General features: G+C 44.0%; 2 protein-coding genes across 2 annotated transcripts; one reads left to right on the top strand and one right to left on the bottom strand.

Annotated features, from left to right (window-relative positions):
* Nucleotides 1–392: 392 nt before the first annotated feature.
* On the bottom strand, nt 393–7097 carry TMEM254 (transmembrane protein 254). The gene is made up of 4 exons (XM_005520818.3): nt 6971–7097; nt 5345–5448; nt 4097–4156; nt 393–1953 (listed from the first exon to the last, which is right to left on the bottom strand). Exons 1-4 carry the CDS (start codon nt 7073–7075, stop codon nt 1833–1835), a joined length of 390 nt encoding a protein of 129 aa, XP_005520875.2. The 5' UTR covers nt 7076–7097; the 3' UTR covers nt 393–1832.
* A 12543-nt stretch (nt 7098–19640) lies between these two features.
* LOC148183772 (uncharacterized) lies at nt 19641–21179 on the top strand. The gene is made up of 3 exons (XM_088059737.1): nt 19641–19744; nt 19800–20151; nt 20241–21179. Exons 1-3 carry the CDS (start codon nt 19641–19643, stop codon nt 21177–21179), a joined length of 1395 nt encoding a protein of 464 aa, XP_087915863.1.
* Nucleotides 21180–21698: the final 519 nt, after the last annotated feature.

Below are 21698 nucleotides of genomic sequence, written 5' to 3'. Positions count from 1 at the left end.
ACTTGTTCTGACTTGATAATTTTTTTTAACTAAAGCACTACATAACTTTTTCTACTCTAGCTTCCTACTGTAGCTTTGCCATCGCCAGTCTAAAAGGAAGCCTGTCTAATTAGGGGGAGTCTAACAGGATGTAGTTAACATCTCACAGCTGTGATTTACCTGTAGCCATCCCAGAGCCCAGTGGAAAGGCTGAGGCCGAGCCTGACCAGTGCTTAGAGGGCAACCTGGCCATGGGAGGGGAAGGCAGCATAGTGTCGTGTCAGTGATGGGACTCCAAAAAGCTGATCCTGGGTGTTGCAAGTGTGAACACTGATAATGGTGGCAAGAAGGTTTCTATGTATTTTGTAGGGGCATTTTATTTCTAGGATGAATTAGAAAGAAAAACAACTTCCTCACTTTTTAAAAATCTTTATTCCAGGGTCACAGACTAAGACAAAAGGTTACACAGTAAAACGAAGCTCAGGCTCTTGACATTCCTGTTGGATTTATAGCCACAGAACGGGTTTCTACTTCTCTATAAAATATTTAAGTTAACAGTTTGCCATTAAACACAACAACAAAACCCAAACCACAAAGAAACCACCATGTCAAACCCTTCAGTTCTCCGTGCTTTTAGTACCCACTGAAAGCAAAAACTTCATGTACCTGTGCTTGAATAAGGCTTCCCACATTGAAGTATTACAGTCTGTAGGTACTGCACTGGGCACAAAGTTATTCATTACTGCCTTGTGGAGATCTTAGAGGTACAGAAACAACCTTTTCTTACCCTTTCTTCCAGAACAGTATCATGGCAAGCAGTATGATAAAACTTCTCCCTGCACCAGAGTTAGTACTTCAAATAGTTATTCCTTTTAAAAGTGCTAAAACTACACAGGCTAAATTCTTGTTCAAATATTCAAAAGTAAAAGACAATCTGATGGAAGACTCAAGACTCACTACACATACGGGAAATACTCTTGAGGGGTGCTTATGATGGTCTCTCAACCTTAGGTTTCAGAAGACCAGCATCTGGGAAACAGTGCTATATGTTTATTCACTATGTCTAATTTCATTCCCAAATATCAACTTTTCAGCTAGATTTTTGAGCAATATTTTTTTTTCTTTGGATAATAAATTACTTTACAAAAAAGCTGCCCTCAAAGCTACTTTATACTATAGTAACTTGTAACTTAAAATCTTCATTAAAAGATGAGGTCACGCTGCATGAATTTTAAGGCACTTGTATCAAACCCAGTTAAAGTGCTTTATGTATCCAAGCTCACTGCACCTCAGCCTGAGCTGAGACGTGGTCTTTTCAATGTGCCTGCAGCAGTACAGTGGTCTGTCCTCTGTGGAACAAAACAAGGAGACAAAGCAAGTACAAAGAGTAGGCTTTAACAACAACATCAGTCCAATAGAGAAAACATAGGTAAATTTAAATCTTATTACAAGACAGGTACAAGCTGCCTTGTGGCTGTCAATAACCCTCCCTGTTGTAGAAGAACAATTCTCCTCATGAAAAGGTAATTTATCAATCACTGCTACCAGCTGTCAGTGACAGAGTTTACATGTCAAAATCTGCAAAGGAGCAACTTACGGCTTCTTGCATAATAAATAGGATTACAATTTGGCAGTACCAAGACTGCAGGGCTGATTTTCTGCTGAACTATCCACAGGGCCCTGGGAATTCTAGTTGTTGCTTAGTAAGAGGAGAGTTGCTTGGGGAGAAGGGCACTGCATCATGCAGCAGGAATGTAGTTTAGCTAATTAATTACAGCACCTAGACATGTATGTGGGGGTCTTTTCAGAAAAATGAGATGAAGTATGTGAGAAGTGACTTCTTCCATTGTCTTCTAGTACTGCTTCTTGGCTGCAGGCTTGTAAGACACCAGGAGACCAAAGGAAGCATATCCAAATAAAAGGGTCTGAACGAACCATTGAAACTGGACAGCCGGGTCAGTGATTCCTTTAGCTCTGTAACATAACAAAACCACAAAAAGTGTCAAAAAACTTATACTCCTGCAAGCTGTGTTGGTACTTATAAAGTAAGGTTAGCCATCTCCACCCATCCTTGAGATTCAGACTGGATTAGAACATTTCAGCACATTAGTTTCCATCTACGGAGACACTTCCTGTGCTAACTAAACATTACCAGTTCTTGTGGTTTTAGGATTTTAAGCTATTTATTGAACAAAAAGGTCTTTCAAACATTCTATGCATACAATTTCCTCAACAATATATAAATTGCAATCTCAATCTCAATCTTTGAAATTACTTATCCCAGAAGCTTGTGTGCAAAGAACCAAGAAACTGGAGTAGCTCAATACTGATCTTAATACAGAAGTCTGAGTATCATTTCTTGTTGACTGTGTTAGTCAAGGGAGACTTTATGCTGGCAGGGCAGAGATCTGACAATGACTGTGATGAGGGATAGAGAAACACTGGTACCTGAATTTGTGGCTGGACAAAAACAGGTGAAAGGGCTGAAGGCATTTCACCTTATTTATGAAGGAGAGGCCTTCCTACGTTAGTTTTGATGTAACATATGTGACTTTTTCTGTATGCTACAGAAAGTGGCATTTTCTCCTCCATTGTTCTTGAGAAGTGCTCTACTGAAAGGAACAAGTACAAACACAACAGCAAACCCAAAGGATTGCACATTTCCAGTAAACAATTCTGTCAGGCATAGCTGTGTTTTTTTGTTTATAATCCCAGCTGCAGTGTTTTCAAATTAGTGCAGAACCTGGAGAACAAGAGCTTAAGAAATTTACCTGTTACTACAAAGCAAGCTTAATAAATAGATCACATGCAGGCCAAGAGCCAATGACAATACTACTGCTGATTAACAAATTTGCATCTGAGTCCTCACAGTTTTTCCTTGTGCCTCCTTTGTGAAGTTGCAATGTAGACATAACTGTTAGATAAGTAAAAATAAATGGTGTTTGGTGCTCAAAGAAGTACAACTGTTTGATACTCTAAAGCAGCATTCCTGATGAGATGATGATGGGCAGGCTATCTCTGGTTTTTGGGGTTTTTTTGTGGGTTTTAACACTACTCTGTAAAACTTCATTAGTAAAATTAATTACAATACACGAATTTGGTATGTTCACTGGTAGTCAAGTTTTCTCATACTTAAAAGTCACCTTAGGCCCAGATATCCATTTATTTACACACTCAGGCTTAAAGTTTTAACTTTAAAGCTACATAACTTAAAATGAGAGTCTGATAAACACAAATTTTTTACTAACTCTAATTCTGAAGGAAGTAATTATTCATCCATTTTCTACTATCTTAAAAAAAACACTTCTGCAGCGTTGCATGAAACAAAATCTTGTTGCTTTCAAGAGCTGTTACCTGAGAAGCCTGGGACAGGCAGCACTCAAATGAAGTGGAAACCCATCATTTGTATCATGGCAAACAGACTGGTCACCTACTCTGCAGAGCATGAGAACTTAACAAGTATCTACATTCTTCTGAATTACTGCAACCCCAGGTCAAATGAACAGAAGGATGATGTGTCTGGACAGCGCTCCTTTCCAGGTAAATTGTTATCCTCACATAAGGCTGAGATGGCCTGGCTTGCACAGCCCAATCAGTTCATGTATTTTATCCCACTGACCTGCAGATGCAAGTAGATTTGAAAGAGTCCCCAGATGAAAGTGTCCCATTGTATTCTCACAATACAGACGCAATTGTTTAAGCGTGTAATTAGCAGTATCGCAATCCTGATGAGGTAAGATCTGATAAAATTTTAACACCTGAAGTTATCAGACTATTTCTACACTATCTATTGCCCCCTCTGCCTCCTGAGCAGCAGTGTTACCCAGTGAACAGGGAGTTCAGAGGCCGCCAGACAAGCTCTGGCAAACCCTGCTGCTGCCAATTCTGCAAGTTGCCAGCCCTTGGTTTTGCTGCTCTGCACAACAGTAACCACTGAGAGGACTGGCAGCAACCAACTGTGGAGGACAGCAAACTATCACTGCAGCAAGAATTTCACCAGCATCCTCTCAACTCACTGCTGCTGAGAGCCACCACAATCAGTCTATAGCTTGTGTTACTTGATTCAGAAATCCTTTGCAAAGAACCTATGTTGGAGTGAGAGGAGGGAACAACTTACTGGCATAACTTAATACCGTAGAGAGCTTCCACTACGTGAATCAACCAGGATATCCAGAACCTGGTGGAAAGAAAACATGGTTTATTTTGTTGAAAATCAGGGAGAAGGCTGTTGTATCCAAGATGCATTATGCAGAGAATATAAATCTAGAAGCACTGAAGTGACAACTTATTTTAACCTAGAAAGGAAGGGGTGTTTTTCATCTTGAAAAAAACCCACAAGTGTACTTCAAAGAAACTGAAGTCCACTGAGAAAATCAGAACAATTGTAACTTGTGCAAATAGGCCTTGACCTGCTATTTGAAGTATCCACTAGGCTTCCAAAACTTTCAGCACTTAGATTAAGCCAAAAAGCCAAATGCTTAGTGAAAGCAGTACAAGTTAATCTTAGTTAAGCATGCAAAATCTATCCTTTTACTTACACAAGTATTTTTAGTGGTCCTAAAGAGCTACTTAAGTTTTTACAGATTTAGTTCTACAAAAACAACTGTATGTATAGATTCAGAATATATAATGTGACTTCATAAGCCACACTTGGCCTACAAATTTTTATACAGAAGCTTTTGTAGGAAAAAAAAAAAAGACAGGATATTCAGTTAGGATTAATCCAATACCTTGCTAAAGCAAAAGATGTTCTGAGAAAAGATGAAGGTTCTACATGATGAATGGAAAAATAAACAAGAAAGCCCTACTGATTTCTAGCTTTACAGGAAGTCACTGAGCTCAAGGAAATATTTTTTGGCTCTTTTGTTAATTAAAGTAGCAAAAATTAAGTTTTGTACCCCAGCAAAACTTAGCACTATGCAATTTATTCAGCAGGTTATTTCTCATTAGATCAGAATAAGTGAGTACCAGGGTACAGTATGTGCTTTAATTGAAGCTGGATGTAAAAGACTCCTAAAGAAAGAACTGCTCAAGTAACAACTAGAGGAAAAAAAAGACTTTCAGTAGCTGATACAAGTATAACTTTGGGCTAATAACTCATCAAAAGTAGTATCTTAACTTTTTTCCCTTTCTTGTTAAGCCACCAGTGATGCCAAACTCGAAGTTGAATTTTTAAACTATCAAACTGGTCTTATCCTGTCTAGTCCTCTACATACTTATTACCCCACACCCTTAATTGTAATGAGCTTGAAAGGAGAGCTCTTTAAATCTAATTAACAACTGGGTTACAGGAAAGCTTGTTAACACAGACTAAGTACAAGAGTCAGAGAGAGGCAAAATAATGACACAGTCAAATATAACTTACCCGTAGCATACCCATTTGTGGTGGTGCTCCACTAAATAATTAAGAAAGGTACCAAATATTCCCAAGTAACTATAAGGTATAGTGGAAGGCCAAAGTGTTACCCACTAGGAAAAAAAAAAAAAAAAAGAAGAAGATAGTTATCTTACTTCAAGGTAGAATCAATTTAACCTTCAAAATAGCTTTATTTTTGAACCCCATTAGTTTAGGGCTCATTTATTCTTAGTACTTAAATTCTTTCATTCCACTAACCTTGTCCAAGGACCATATTCTTCCAGTAGCCTTTGAAAGATAACAACTAGGGAATTTCTATTCCTTGACATACCAGATGCCAAGGGGATAAGTTTAAGGTTGCTGTCTGGGTACCAAGAGTGCATCTGCATGTTAAGTGGCCTTTAAGTTGTAAGCTCATTACCTATTAGACATGGAAGCTGCAAAACCTACATTGTCTCTGTCCTGAAGAAGTTAATCTGAGGCAAGTGACCTGAAGAAGCCAAACAATGAGTACACTGTATAAGAGGAATAACTATTTATCTAAAAGTAGGGGATCAGTCTTCTTTTGTCCCCTAAAAAAGAAAATGTCAGATTTTTTTTTTATTTTTAACAGGGCACAGAAGATAACTAAGCACGACTCCCAAGACCAGAGATGCAGTTTCTTTCCTGTCACAGAGCTGTCCACGGTGTTTACCACTGTGCACCCTGATTTCAAAGCCAGGGAGGAGAAGCAGGCAGTGAGTGATGAGCTGTGCACTTCAGAGTCCATTGAGGATGTAAAGTGACCGCTCGGTCAGGCCAAAGTTCACACTGCCTTCTGGTATCAACACTGCAGTTTCTCACTAAATGTAAGTTTAGCTATACCAAAGATGTGGCAAGGTGATGGGTTTAAACAGGGAATCTGCTTAAAGCTCATTCTGTTTCTTGAAACAGTGCAAAAACTGTTTTGTGAGTTGCTTGATGTGCCTTGACCATCATTTTTACAGTGATGGTTCTTAAGTTTAGAAAATCTGTGCAAACAGAAGGAAAATCACATGTGAAAGTCAAGGAATGACTTTCATAAACTCCTCAGATACATCGAAATAGCCATTAATATCCCTGCTCCAGTAATCCAACTCAAGGTAGCCAAAGCCCGTTTAAAGAAATTAAGATAACATGGTGGCTAAACTCTTGTGTTTTCCAACACCATCACCTCGTACAGCCCGTGCCTAAAGCCCTTACCTGTAAATGCACCTTATGGACTGACATGCCCCACCGCTGCCCGGGAGCGAGCTGTGTCGATGCTCAGTGCCTCAGCTCCCAGTTCTGGGAGTGCTGCAGCCCCTTCCCGGGGCACCAGTCCCGCACAGCCCCGCGCCCCGGGATGCTCTGACCGGGCCCGGGACGCGCCCCCAGCGCCACGGCCCCGCTGCCCTTCGCAGGCCAAGCGGTTTCTCCCTCACACTGGCCTTCCTGCACGGCTCTGCCCAGCCTCCTCCCTGCGCAGCCAAACCAGCACCTCTGGTTTCCCTTTTCTCCTCGTTTATTTCAGGGAGCGGCGTTTCGGCGGACAACAGGACGCTTCAGGGAAGCTGTTCCACGCACCCCGCGGCTTCTGAGTGGACTCCCTCCCTCCCCCCCCGCGCCGCTCCTTACGCCGAGGAGGATCATGCCGAAGATGATGGCGACCATCCAGATGAGCCGGGAGCGCTGGAAGTGGCAGCTGCCATCGCGGCCGCGCTCCGCCGCCGCCGCCGCCATCCCGCCGGGCCGCGCTGTGAGCTCGGGCCGCGCCGCCGCCGCCGCTAAGGCCGGGCTGAGGGGGGCGGTGCCGGGCGGGAGGGAGGCGGGCCTGGGCGGGCACTGCCCTCGGGCCCGGGGCGGGGGCCGGCCTGGCACCGCCCTCCTACGGCTGGAAGGAGTCCCGGTGCTACCGAGTGTGGGCTCCTCCCGGACCGAGGGCAGAGTGGCTGGGAAGTGGCCCAGCGGAAAAAGACCGGGGGTGCTGGTCGGCACTGGCTGAATATGAGGCAGCACGGTGCCACTTGGCCAGGAAGGCAAATGGCAGCCTGGCCTGGATCAGCAATAGTGTGGCCAGCAGGAGCAGGCAAGGGATCATCCCCCTGTGCTTGGCACTGGTGAGGCCACACCTCGAGTGCTGTGTCCAGTTCGGGGCCCCTCAGTTCAGGAAGGATGTTGAGCTGCTGGAATGTGTCCAGAGAAGGGCAGCAAGGCTGGTGAAGGGTCTAGAACACAAGCAATGTGAGGAACAGCTGAGGGAGCCAGGGTTGTTTAGCCTGGAGACCAGGAGATTCAGGGCAGACCTTATCGCTCTGTACAACTGCCCGAAAGGAGGGTGTAGCCAGGTGGGAATTGGTCTCTTGTCCTAGGCAGTCATTGTCAGGACAAGAGGACATAGTGCAGAACCACACCAGGGGAAGTTTGGGGTGATTAGACATGGAAACGGGCTGCCCAGAGAGGTGGTGGTGTCACCGTCCCTGGAGGTGTTTAAGAAAAGACGATGTCTCAGTGTCATGGTCTAGTTGACAAGGTGGTGGTATTCGGTCATAGATTGGACTCGGTGGCCTCGGAGCTCTTTCCCAACCTAATCGATTCTGCGATTCTGTACCGAACGCAGCGTGGAGCAGCACAGAAGTGGGAGCCCGGGCCCGGGTGCCGGAGCGCCCTCTCGTGGCACCGAGCGGGGCGGAGGCGGCTCCCGGCCGTGTCCCCGGTGCCACCCGGGCGGGCGCGGGGCCGTGCCTGGCCCTGCCGCAGCACACCCGGGGGCACAGGCTGCGGTGGCGCTCGCTGCTGGGGTGAAGTGAGCAGCTATTGACCTTCCTACCGATGAAAAGTTCAGTCGTTACCTAGAACAGTACAGAGTATCTATCTTTTTGAAAACTAGCGATTCTAAGCGTACTGAGCGCAGCATTTTCTATTCTCTGCCCTTTTGGGAATGTGGTCTCGGTAATGAGTCACCAGGGCCTTGGGACAGGTGCTCAGGGGTAGAAATGTTGGGAGGTGGGTTGGGCGGGTTTATACTTTCCTTTGAGCTTTGCTATCTGTTTGCTTGGCTTGACTGACAGTGTAGAGACACTAAAATGTTGACTATGCTCTTCTCTCTCCTTGCCTGAAGGCTAAACACGCTGTTCTGTTAATTTTGTGTTAATGACATGCCTGTGCTTTCTCCCCTCCCCGCCCTCCCTTTTTTTTTGTCCTTTTTTTTTTTGGGGGGGGGGGGGTGTTCTTTGGAGATTACAGGAGAGTTTGGTAAAAAATTCCTGCTGTGATACAACTGTCGCTGGGAATCCCATCTACAGAACCCAGTGAGGTTGGCTATGTGGAATTACACCTGATTAATAAATTTCCCTGTGTTATTTTGGTGATGCAGGAGAGAAGAGTGTGTGGCCCCGCTTATTTCATAACATCTGGGAGAAATTTCTAAAATTAAACTTTTTGTGGTTTTTTTTTTTCTCTCGGGTTTGATTGTTTAAGTTGGGTTTGGTTTTTTGTAGCCTATTAGTTTATTTCTTCCTCTTTAGAACATTGTACACAATTGTTTCTGTCTCCCTGTAATACCGTGTCCAAAGGTGGTGCTGAGACCCTGAGACGGTCCGAGCTTTGTGGTAGGAGGGCCTGGGGCTGCCCCGCACAAGGAGAGCCCACCTTGTCCCCGCGCCAGCACCGAAGGTCACAGCCAGGCCCGTGTTTGGGCGTGCAGACAAGCCCAGGGCTGGAGCGATGGGCGCTGCTGCGCGGCGGAGACTGCAGAGGGCAGTGCATGCACAGCAGAGGCTCGGGCTGTCAGCGCCAGGCGCTGCTGCTGCATTTCCCGTGTTAGTCTCACCTTGCTGGCCAGATGGGGTCAGACACCATACACTCCAGTGAGGACCGCCTGCACTGTGACATCATGGGCAGAGGACAGGGAGCTGGCTTACTTTTCTTCCTCTATTGCAAAAAATAATTGATATGTCTTTTTATTAAGTGATATTCTTCCAGCTTCATGTGTGGCAGCAGCTCCCACTCGCTGCCAGCCCCGTTGACTGTCATGGGTAGCTGTACCAGCCTGGGCCATCTCAACAGACTTGGACCTGAATGTGGAATAGCTCATGAAGACAACTCCCTGCCCAGACCTTTTTGGGGGTCATTTAGAGATTCCATTTCTAATCCAGGACAGCATCCTTGACCTGACTTTTTAAAACAGGTTATTTCTCTTGACAAAGAGAGGAGTCTTTAGAGCATTTAAGAAGCTGAATATAGTTCCAGTTTTAATAATTTAAAGCCAGAAGACCTTCATCATCTAGTCTGGCCATTAAATATTATCTTGTTTCTCTGAATAGAGGTCAGTGACTTGCACTTACTTATAGGATACTTTTCAAGGGGCATTTTGTCTTACTTTGAAGGTGTAATAAAAGAGAAAGTCCATAGATTTCAGTGATTAAACATTCTTGTGTTTCTTTGGTGTTGTTAGGTACATCTGATTATTAATTTTGAGGGAATCATTTCCCAGAGTAGCTGAAAAGTTTGCTCTACTGTACTTAGTGAAGGTTTGCAATTCTACCCTCATATTTTTGACAGACTAGTCATCTTTGTGGCTTCAGCATTGGAAATGTTATTTGTCAGTGAATTGACATTTATTGTCAAGTATAATAAACTGGAAACAACAAATCCCAAACACTGTTATGTGAATTATTGCAAAAATGCAGAACAAATTCACTTTGCTGAGTTTACAGGAAATAAAACTATTTCACCATAACTTCTGAAATTTCTACTTTGATTTCCTTTCCTTTTATCCTGGTCAGTGCCAAAAAGTGCTTTCAGCAGCATGCCACACACCCCAGAACACCACCAAGGCCGAGTGCAGAGAGCAGGCAGCTCTGGCCATGCTTACCAAAGCCAGATTTAGAGCTGTAGTTTGGAACACACATGCCAGTTGTGACAGGATTGCCACAGCTCCCTGTCCCTTCTCAGGCCTTTCCTGTGCTGGAGAACATGCAGATATTGGTAGGGAGCATCAGCAAACTGCCAGCCCCATGACAAGGCTCTGTAAACTCTGGAGAAGATGTGCTAACCCAGCTACACCCTGCTGCAGGCTGCACAAATAGCTAAACTGAGTCTGTTTTGATACTAGTCGAGGCCATAGAAAAGAGGGAAAGCATAATCCTAAAAAAAAAAAAAAAAAAAAAAAAGTTGGAAAGAAAAAAAAACCATATTCCTTTATAATTTAATTGCACACAAACTTTTTTCCCTTGCATTTGTATTACTTGGTTTAGATTTAAATTAGGTTGGTATTAAGCACTCAAGTATTTATTAAGAATCTAAAACTGAAAGAGATGTTATTTATAAAATCAACAGATGAAGTATAAAACCACGTAGTACCACGAGGATGGGACAAAAGATCCTCTTTGAGGTTTCAAAGACAGCTACATTAATTTTAAAAAATTATATTTTTTACTGAAGGAGGGTCCCGAAGTCTCCACAGTGACTGGGTGTGTACACTGAGATGGGTTAATTCTACTGAAACAACCAGATGGATCTGTGCATTCTTTCTGCTTAATCCCTGAGACAAAGCTGGCTCATTTCACATGCTGTTTACATCAATAGATCGCTCTCTTCAATTTTCAAATACTAACGTTCCTGTTGTACCTACTAGAGGAGAAAATTGTTCCCTCCCCATTTAGAAACATTTGCTATCTCTAACTTAGAGATATTGGCTATCTCACTTCCATCGGGAAGTACAAAGGGTATTTGCCAGGTAGTCGGCCTCTTTTGTTTGGTGTTCTGGTGGATGCCAGAGAACAGATAGAGACACGTTAGTTCTTCTCTGTCGTTTAAAATTTCTTTAAAAAACGGAGAAGGGGGAGGGAGGATTCGACAAATTCAGAACAAATTTTATGGCATGAGTCATCGTGCTAGGGTCAGTGATGTGACTTGTTTAAACAGCAAGGATTTAGGGATTGGGCTTTTCTTAGGAAGTTACTTGGAAATAAACTGGAGCCAATTTTAAACTGGATTTGAAGCTGGTATAAAAGAGATGGGATGTGTTCAGGGAAAGTTACCTAAGGAAAAAGAATTATCAACAGGACTTTTTTTAATTAGAGCTAAATGGCACAATGCTATAATGAAACCGTTGCAAGCGGTTCCTAATGTTCCTAATGTTTGGTTCCTAATGTAGCTAGTTAACCTGTCATTTTGAATGTAATTTTTAATTTTTAATGGGGACTCAGGATTGTATCACCTTAATATTTTAGTTCTAAGACTAGAGAAGCTAAGGAAAACTATGGTCTTTTAAAATATTTTGTGTTGCAATTTGACAAGCATTAAATTTTTGAGGTTAATGGACAAGATTTTCAGCAGATCCCCATACTTACAGGAAATGTTGAGTGTAATGAGATGTGCATAAGAAGAAACAATGTGCTATAATAATTCTGCTTGTTGCTGTGGTGAATAGCCTTTGCAACTTGGAGTGAGTTAATCTTTACATATGTCTGCTGTATCCTTTCCATTTGTCATTGGATTCCTTGGATGTTTGATAAAACTACTTCTATCATATTTTAAACACAATTATGAGGATATTTCAAGTCTTGGAGATTGTCAGCTATAAAGGTGCCAGCCAAATACCTTATTATTTGCAAAGATTAAGAACAAGGTAACACCTTTAAGTTACAAACATATGAGATTCTCATTGATTTTACTACAAATTCAGTTTGTGCATTTTAGAGGTGAATTTATGCCAGAGTTCCACATGCTCAGCCTAATATCACTGTGGGGTTTTCTCTCTTATTAAAAAGGAGGAGGAGGAAGGTGAAACAGCCACCTTTATCATGATGTGCTTTAACCAACACTGCCTTAATAAACCTTTGTAATGAAACAGTCAAGGCTCAGCAGTTTGAAATCCAGGTCACACAGGGAGCTTCAGTTTTGACCACAGTTGTGCAGTTTACAGTTTTCTACTTGTTTTTACCCATATCTGCTGGAAGTCAGTAACCTGAGTCCTATTAAAAATATTTTGTGGACATCTCTGATGTCTTTTTTATTATGTGAGATAGCTTAAAAAAATCAAATATTAACAAGTAACATCCATTTGAAATCTCAGTTAATAAATGTTGGATTTATGCTGCATGGAATTGGTGGAATTTTAAAAACTGGATATGAACTATAAGTATTTGACAAGATGAACTATAAGTATTTGACAAGATTTTTTGGAAGGTATGGGAACAAAAAAAGATTTTATGTCATTTGGGGAGGGTAGTTAATAAAACAGAATGTACTTTGCAAGGATAAATTGTGACCAGACAGCCTTATTCATATTGGTCATATTGGAAAAACCTGAGTAGCTTAGACTATTCAAAAGCATATTTCATACAGATCCAGGGCCATGACTCTGCACACCAGCATCCAACTGCAGATACAGTGGTTGTAACAAGATGAAGGAGTAAATCTCCGGCAAACCCTCAGCATTTTGATGCCTTGTTCTGTCCTTTAACCACTTCATGACAGTGCATGTGTATTTTAATACACGGTGTTTGGTATCTGACACTATTTCTTCTTTGTCTCTGAAGGAATTCTTAACCCTTTATTACTATTTTCTGTTTGGAAAGACACTGCTTTATGTTGCCAGGCATATGGCAGTAAACACAGAGTACGGTGTTGAGAAAAAGGAAAGGCTTCCATTTAGTTTACTGTTCTTGAGGGTCCATTGGGAACAATTAATGGATATTTTCTGTGCTTCTCAGTTAATGAACAAGTCATGTCAATTAATACAGTTTTCTAGTCATGAGTACTTTTTCCTTTGTGTCTGGAATAGGAATATTGTGATGGAAAAACTAAGTGCAGTAGAAAAAATCCAGCACAGATCTAGCAAAGAAATGGGGTCACTCACTACTAGCAGATGGGTGGGATAGGTGGGAAGCATGTTTCACTACAGCCACATGGGTGGGGATGTCATTTGGGAGGAGGAATAGGATTGACAAGAGAGGTTAGAGCAATAGTTCTTTAAACAGGGAGAAGACTCCAGACAACTTGTCTCCAGTTTCAGCAGACTAGCCCTAAGGCCAAATTCACTGGTCTTTAGGTGACTAGTTATCATAATCAAGTTCAGCAGACTATGATGTTGAGATTTGTTGTATTTCTATAGTATCATGTGGGTGTGCTTAAGGCACAAGAAAAAGATAGTCCTTTTCCTAAAGCGTCTTCAGTGCAGAGGTCTGATCCTCCTGGGTGCCAAGAGTCAAGTAGTGCTTCTGGAGCTGATCAGTCACAGGATGGATCTGCAGTTACACAAACAGCACAGGTGAGGACAATGACAGACACTTTCTCCCAAAGGAAAGGAGACATAGAAGGAGACAGCTCAGAGTACAGGGAAAAGGATTACCATAAAGTAATGTAGCCTGTGAGCCTGACTGTACTGGGCATGAAATACCACCACATTTAAAGGAGATCATATTCATCTCAGTGGTGCTGCAGCAAGCGAGGGCTTGCCAGACTGAACTGAGCTCAGTAACCCTCTGGAGGCCCAGGCTGGATTTCTGGAGGATATTTTATCCACAATTTTTTAAGTTTCCTGAGGCAGGATTTTAGTGGCCACAGGTTTGCTACTACATGGCTGTGTGGCTTTTCTACTGTGTGCTCAAAGGGGTCAAGAATACTGATAATATATTCATTAGGTTTATTGAAAAGGGAAATCCTACTCCAGCCCATTCCTGCACTGGTGCAGACTGTTCTGTTGCTTTGTCCTTCCCTGTCGTCATCCTAACCCTTTGCAGGCTGAGGCTCAGCCTGTTCAAACTGCAGATTAGTGTTCTGTGTGCCTGTGGGAGGAAGGTCTGTCCCACAGAACACAGACTTTCCTCCACCAGAGCAGGACACATTATTGGGTACTGCTGGGCTATCACTTCATAAGAGATACAATTTTTACAAATACTTTGACTTCAGTTTTATCTGGGGTCTTACTTCCTTTAAAATTTAAGGCAGCCTTCTTTTTGACAGGGATGACAATTTATTTCAAGATTAACATGGGACTCAAAAACTCGCCAGTAAGCAGCATAGTGACAGTACACATAAGGAACTGTTCTCAGGTTTCACAACAGATTATTGTTACAATGCAGAAATGAGATTTTGGAGTTTGATAGATTATTCTATGAGAATGCAAGTTCAGTGAGGGTCAAAAAGACTAAGCAAATGTTAGCTGTTAGGAAAGCACTGGAAAAAAACCTGCACATTACCTTCATAATAGTTAAAATACCATGATTCCTCTACATCTTAAATTCTGAGTCACTCTATGTTCTTTTTTCATGAAGGAAGCAGCATAACCAGAAAAAGTTCTGGAAAAGACAATGTGAATGATGAAGGCAAGGAGCAGTTACCATAGGGGACATAATCATGGGTCACCTAGCACAATGGGATTCTTCAGTCTGGAACTTAGGTGGCTGAAGGTAGAGAGTGAAGGGGTTTGATGAAAAAATGATCAGTATGAACTGATGAAATCAGTGAAAGTCACTCCATATTCTTGGGTGGGCAGCAGCAGGCACCAAATGATTTTAGCAGGTTGCACATTCAGAACACAGGAGATTAAGTGTTGTTTCACATAACATGTCCTAGTGAGAGGATGCTCTGAAAGCTAAAATTTTACGTACATTCAGAGAAAAACTGAATAAATTCACTAAATAGAAACTCTGGGCTGAAAATTACCAAGGCCTTCAAAATTTCCAAGTAAAATTACCAGTATGTCATTTACTAAGCTGGTTATAGATTCCTACCTTCCCTGGCAGGTATCCAGTTTTTGTCATTGCTGAAGAGTTAAGTATCAGGTGAGATAGACATTTGATCTTGGAGGTAGGACATTTTTTATCAGTTTCCTGGATTTCAGAGCATTACAATCAGTTCCATAGATTTTAATATTTAAAGAGTTAAATATAAGAAATACTAAAGCGTGAGATTATTCCGAGTTATCTGGAACTGGCCTAATGCCTTTTTCACCTTGCAATCTATAGGTTTTAGAGTGAATTATGAGCAAGCCTGCTATGTTTCAAAAGTGTGTGGTGTTTTTCAGCAATATTTTTTGCCTCCACTTTCAAGCATTAGAAACAACATTTATTTCTGGTAGGAGAAAAGACTAGAGCAATGCTTTGGCATAACAAAGGTGTTTACTGTAAGGGAAAGCTCAGTGCAGGTGACAGCTCTCTCAAAAGCCAGTTCTGGACTGGGGAATGGATACTCTTGAAAAGCAAGGATTGTCATAAATGTTGCCTTCTTTTTGCTCAAGGTGCAAAATGTGCCTCCATCCTGCTTATCCTGCTGGCAACCATAACACTGGACATGTCTGGACACTTTTCAAAGCAAGTGAGGCTGCTGGAAGTGCTCCTTTCTCTGAGGAACAGGTGAGAGCACAACCATCACTTGTCTGTTCATGTTCTCTGGAGGGCTCCTGGGTGCCCCTGGCCATGAGAGTGCTGCTCATGGTATGAAATCTTTGTGAATGAGAATCCATGCTGCTTTGCTGAATTCCACCGTTTTCCATTTGAACATGATTTGAAATCTCTTTGCAATTCACCAGGGTTGTTTTTTGGCATTTTTATTTCAATGTTGTAAGAGCTGCCTGTTACTGCCAAGCCCATAATTAAAGCAGTGTTGACTGGTAAGTAATGGGCTGCAAAAGGCAGTACCAAAAGATAATTAAAGACACATTCCAGATAAGCAGGGCATGAGCATCCTCTTTATGAGGTGTTAATGTCTGAAGACCAACTAGTGAAATTGATCTTGCCTGCTTCAGGATGAAAGTTCTGCTCAAACATCAATAGCATTGTACTGCCCTAGAAAATGTTTGATGTAGGGATTCTGTAGGGTGTTTGTCCTAAGACTCCCCAGGCAGGCGCCTGGTGCCAGAGCCCTGCTGCACTGGGTGATTCAGCATACCACTCATGTTGGCATGACTTTGGGGCCACCTTTGCAACTCCTGACACGAGGGCTGCTCTGGAGAGAGAGAACAGAGCTGCTTCCAGTGCCCTGCGTAGGATAGGTGCAAACCTTTTTACGAGAGCCATTTTAAAGAGCACTGTGGCTAGTCCTTGTCTAATAATTGTTGTCACTCCTAAATGCCCTTTACTTACATATCCTTAATTTCTGTTCTTAGCATATCCCACCTGTGATTTGGATTCCTCTGTAGATGCACTTGTATCACAATTGGCATAAAGGAACCTTGGCAGAGTGGGTTTCCACATTTGGACTCTATTTAAATGTATAGAGAAATTCTGTGGATTTTTGTGGAAGTCTGAAGACAATCTATGAACCAAAGAGATGCTGGCTTTGTTAAGCATGCTGCTCTGGGTATTCCTGCTTCTTTTCCCACACTCTTCCCATTTCTCAGTTTGTGAAATGAACCAAAAGTAGGGATGAGAATACTATTTTCCTGATAGAGTTCAGAGAAGAGATGCAGGAGCTCACAAACAGTTGTTTTATCACTGACATGCAACAGCATGAAGATGCCAAGAGAACATGGACAGCAAGGGCTGGTCAGTGTTCTTGATGGATTAGTGTATGGTCAAACTGCAGCTGTGGCAGAAATGAGCTCTTATGTCAGCCAAGTCCATATGCCTCAGCAGAAAAGGAGGAAAAGGAGGGGGAGGCAACGATTGTCATCTTCTTTCCTGGAATCTGACTTAAAAACAAAACTCTGCAATCTCTATCAATTAGCATTGCAAAGAAAATCTCTGAAAATTAAGGGTGTAAAGGGGCTGCCTGGCAGAATGCCTCAAACAATAACTTGGGGAAGTGTGAACTGCTCTCTCTATAGCTAGGGGATGTTAACAAAAGCATGTTCTATTTGAGCCAGCTAGTAGTGGTGGACAGTCACTGTTAGCAAGCAGTGCAAGTCTGTGCAAGCCTCTGCTGGCTCCTTCTTATCTCTTCTGCACTGGCTGTGTCTAAAAGGTGTGTATGTGTGTGTTGGGGAGGAGGTTTCCCTGCTCTTCTGGGCTCAATATTGCAGGCTGCCTACAGGGGCAGCTTTGTGTTGTAGTTAGTCCCATGAGATGATATTTTCTGCCATAAAAACTGGAAATCCAGAAAGAAAAATTTAAGCATTTGTTCTAGCATTCCCTCTGTTCAGACTGAATTAATAATCTCTCTTTGTACCCTGCAAACATCCTTGGTATCCTTGATCCATTGTATCATGTACCCCATGGACAGTTGTATTGGAATTGCAGAGAGATGGAAAGGTCATATGCAATTCCATACTTTATTGTGCAGTTCAAATTGAGGCTCCCCAATTCTCTCTTACCATTTGCCCCTGTACATCCCTATCCCATGCCAATGCTTGAACAAAGCTTGCCAAAAACTAAATTGGAGAAAAAAAAATCAGGTTTTTTTAAGGAGCAGCTGCATGAGCTTTGCTAGCCAAGAGTGCACTGGAGATGGCTTGTGCATGACTATGTGCAAAGCCCTGTGGGGTTTTCAAGGCAGCTAGAGATGAACCCTTCATGCTTAGAACAAGAATCAAGATCTGAAGGTGAATTTGCTGTAGTGAATGCTGTCAATAAAACTATGCCCCCAAGCTTTATAAGTCTGCTTTTTGTATCTGTGCTTTCATCCACCCCTACCTTCACATGTATGTGAAAAACAGAAGTTAAATAAACCTGAAGGATTAGAAACACCTCTTGACTCTACCTAGAACTGCTGAACCATTTTCCACCTGACATATTTTTTCCTTTCTCCCATATGACAATTCTTGCTTAAATACAAATTTTACTGTTTACATGGACAGGAAAAACTCCAGACTATTCTGGAGCCAAAGGGAAAAAAAAAAAAATTGTGGGATGGTTTTCTGCTATGACAGTTCAGGCTTATGGGGTGCTAAGGTATAAGAAAGGGGAGAAGTACTGAGAAATTGCTTTAAACTGTTGTTTCCAGATGTTTTGAACTTCTTTCTGCTGTCATACCTCTGAAATTCTCAATGTCTTCATATGCACTTCTGCTTGGAAATATTATTTAAGTGTAGTGTTTTCTGAGGACATTTATCTTGCCTCAAGGACAGAGCTAATCTAAGCTAAAGGAATCCGGCCTCTGGAGTACTAGACTCATAGGAGCTGACTGTCCTTCCTGTGTGGAAGGACATTAACATTTTGTAGTGAAGCACTGTGATGGTGTGTGTGGTGTTAAAACCCTTGTGCGGCTCAACCCAGAAGTGGCAGTATGGATGATGGGTGCACTGGTCCCTACAGAATGCAAAGTATGTACCAGCTCACACACATTTTGTCCCTCTACCCTTCAGCTTCACAGCAAGCTGGAGTGGGTCCCAAATTTGAAAAATGAATGGGGACATGTTGAGAAGAAAAACACATGATGTAATGATGTTGCTGTTCTTGAACACCTTCAGTGATAGCCATTAATGGCCTCATTTGACAAATTATTACACTGCCTAATTGATTTTCTTATTTTCTAACATCTAATCCTTTCCAATGTTCCAGCTGTTGCTCCCTGTAAGTCCCTTATGTCACCCTTGGCTCTCTTAAATGATATCTCTGGCCACTCTTTTGAATTAATATGTTGATCATGATTTCACTTTGGGCACAGACCTTGCTTGTTCTGTACCTGACTTGGATGAGCAGAGCTGTCTGGAGAGAAAAAAAAGCTTTCCTAGGAAAGGAAGACTTTGCTGAGCTCTTCAGCATGTAGTCTGGAGAGACACTGCTCCATCTGACCTGGGTGACCTCAGAGTGTGCTGGGGGAGGTTTTGTCCTTTACTGTGAACATTGGGTATTGATGCAATGTCTAGTAAAGACACCAGCATTTTATTTCCTGCAGTAAAGCTGATGAGAAACGTCCTTTGGACGGGAATAGGAGCAGGGTAACCAAATGGGGAAAACAAGGACTTGTCACCTGGGTGCAGTAAGAACTGGGATGGTTTGCCTTTAGGAGAAGGGTAGTATGGAAACCTGCTTGAATTTGGGGAACACCAGGTTTCCAGCAGAGCTCCAGGCCTGCAGTGCAGAGAGAAGGGGAGCTCCCTCAGAGAGCTGAACCAAAGGTGGAAGATTTCTTCATTAAATTAGTCGCTCTCCATTTGAATTAAAAAAAGGTGGATGGGCTGGTGGCAGCAGCGGGGACTTCGCTGGGAGACACCTTGGCTCCTCTGATGGGACGAGCCCTCATTATGTGTATTTTGGTGATGGGATGACAATGGAGGTGTGGGAGATGGCTCTGAGTCACCCTCGGAGCCCCGGCGGGGGCCGGGCCCAGTGGGTGGGGGTCGCTAAGGGCCGGGGTGGAGAGCTATTAAGGCACGGAGCAGCTAGTGTCGTTCCACCGCCCGCAGACCTCGGCCAGCATGGAACTCGCCAGCCACCCCTCCGCCAGCCTGGTCCCCTCCAGCCTCCCCTCCGCCAGCCTGGCCACCAGCCCCGGACCCGCCGGTGAGCCGCGCCGGGCGGGCTGGAGCCGGGGGTCTTGGTGGCGGCATTGGTGGCAGTCTTCATGGTGGCTGTATTGGTGGCGATGTTGGTGGCAGGGTTGGTGGTGGCTGTATTGGTGGTGGCGATGTTGGTGGCTGTACTGGTGGTGGCTGTATTGGTGGCGGTGTTGGCGTTGGCGGCGTTGGGGCAGGAGGATGCTGGCCGGCCCCGCTGACCGCCGCTCCCCGTTCTCTCCCCGCAGGCGAGCCCCGGGAGCTCCCCGCCGGCCCCAGCTCGGGGCGGGAGGGCGGCCGGCGCAAGCGAACCACCTTCAGCAAGGCGCAGCTGGAGCTGCTGGTCCGCGCCTTCGAGAAGGAGCCGTACCCCGGCATCGCCCTGCGGGAGCAGCTCTCCGGCCTCACCGAGATCCCCGAGTCACGGATCCAGGTGAGAGGGGCGGTCTGGGAGCGAGGACGGGCGGGTGGCGGAGCGGCTTCCCTGGCGGCCGGGGTACTCAATCTCTGCCGGTCCCGCAGGTGTGGTTCCAGAACAGGAGAGCCCGGCAGCTAAACCACAAGAAGAGCGAAGCCGCCGCTTGCGCCAGGCCGGGCAAGCTGAAGGCTCCCCGGTGCGCTGGCCAGGAGCGGCCCCCGGCGCAGCAGAGCCCGGGGACAGAGCGGAGCCTCCTCTGCCCGCAGCCAGGCCTGCCAGGAGGGAGCCAGAGCTTCTGCGGTCAGCCGCCGTCCTGCTCGGGGCAGCTGTACTCAAGGCGCGACATGCATTTCAGGAGCTTGGATAACACTTTCGGAGCGCTGGGTCAGACCCCAGCTGACTTCGGTTTGGACTGTTCGGGAACGGGGGTCCCACTAGGTGCGGGAAGCGTGGGGAGTGTCCCTCCGTTCTCGCTCCCTGTGCAGCAGACACAGGAGTATCTGCACCTGAAGAAATCCTTTCCTGAAAGCTTCTACTCAGATGCAGATGTTTTCCAGCCTTGTACAGATCACCAGTACCCAGCAGCTAAAGAGCATATGTACAGGAAGTCTGTCTTAAACTACTTAAATGCTAACCAGGGCCTGGGTGTTGAGAACTGTTTGTATGCCAAGTCAGGTACTTCTCCCTTTGGGATGGGCTCCACTTTCAGTTATGATGGGGGGGAACCTAAGCTTGAGCCCGAGCAGATGAGGCACAGTTCACCTCTGCTTGCTGCTAGTAATGCTAGTCCTCCTTTGGTACTTCCAAAGCATGAAGTGGGATATCAAAGGACACTTGCCACTCCAGCCTCATTGTATGGGCAGCAGCTGCTGGAGACAGTAAATGACTCTGACCCTTATTGGCTGGGCATGCGAAATGAAATTTTGGGAACAGGGTTAGATTTGCTGTTTGAGAATGAGCAAAATGCAGAGCAAGGTCAGACAAAAAGTTACCTTTCTGCTTTTGGTGGCCAGAATTTGGTCTATCATTTGGGTCAGACATGAGCTGGCAGTGGGTCCACTTGCCAGATGGAAAATGAATGTGAATTTTTTTTCTCAGTTGGCAGTGTTGTCTGAAGTAGCTCGAGGTTTTGCAGGTCCAAGTGCAGAGTGCTTGCCCTGAATTTTGTGCCATTTGGAAGGGAAAAAGAAAGATAAGCCATATTAGCAAGGGCTACCTGTGGAAACTAAGTTGCCTCCCCACCCCAAGCGATCTTTCACCAGCTGCTTGCAGTATTCCTGTACATGTTTGGTTATGGACAGCCTAACTTTAACCTGCATGCACAGACTGATCTTCACAAGCATGTCAGTACTGAGGAGTTCTCTGCGTTCAGACTGTGCTGGATTAATTCTGCCAGGCAACTTAGCACTATGGACTGCTTTTGTAACCTTACGGCACTGAGTTTTGTTTCTATTCTGGTCATGATTTGCTTATTTTAACTTAAGGAAACTTAGATAACAGATTTTAGTTGAGAAAGCATTAACACAAGAGGGTACAAGCATGGGAAAAGCAACCTTGGTGGT

This window comes from Pseudopodoces humilis, chromosome 9 (assembly GCF_049639895.1).
Source record: "Pseudopodoces humilis isolate 2021_Gansu_Grassland_sample_001 chromosome 9, ASM4963989v1, whole genome shotgun sequence".
In the NCBI taxonomy this organism is placed as follows: Eukaryota; Metazoa; Chordata; class Aves; order Passeriformes; family Paridae; genus Pseudopodoces; species Pseudopodoces humilis.
The sequence above is the reverse complement of the archived record's forward strand: the minus strand, read 5'-3'. Positions and strand labels throughout refer to the sequence as shown.

What these genes read in the sequence shown, in the direction of transcription:
- TMEM254 (XM_005520818.3), bottom strand. Translation starts at nt 7,075, where the DNA reads ATGGCGGCGGCGGCGGCGGAGCGCGGCCGCGATGGCAGCTGCCACTTC. An exon ending in TCGGCATGATCCTCCTCGGC is followed by an intron (nt 5,449 to 6,970) that starts GTAAGGAGCGGC and finishes TTTTTTTCCTAG; the next exon opens with TGGGTAACACTTTGGCCTTC. An exon ending in TACGGTATTAAGTTATGCCA is followed by an intron (nt 1,954 to 4,096) that starts GTAAGTTGTTCC and finishes GTTATGTTACAG; the next exon opens with AGCTAAAGGAATCACTGACC.
- LOC148183772 (XM_088059737.1), top strand. Translation starts at nt 19,641, where the DNA reads ATGGAACTCGCCAGCCACCCCTCCGCCAGCCTGGTCCCCTCCAGCCTC. An exon ending in GGTGAGCCGCGCCGGGCGGG is followed by an intron (nt 19,745 to 19,799) that starts CTGGAGCCGGGG and finishes TGGTGGCTGTAT; the next exon opens with TGGTGGCGATGTTGGTGGCA. An exon ending in TCCCCGAGTCACGGATCCAG is followed by an intron (nt 20,152 to 20,240) that starts GTGAGAGGGGCG and finishes CCGGTCCCGCAG; the next exon opens with GTGTGGTTCCAGAACAGGAG.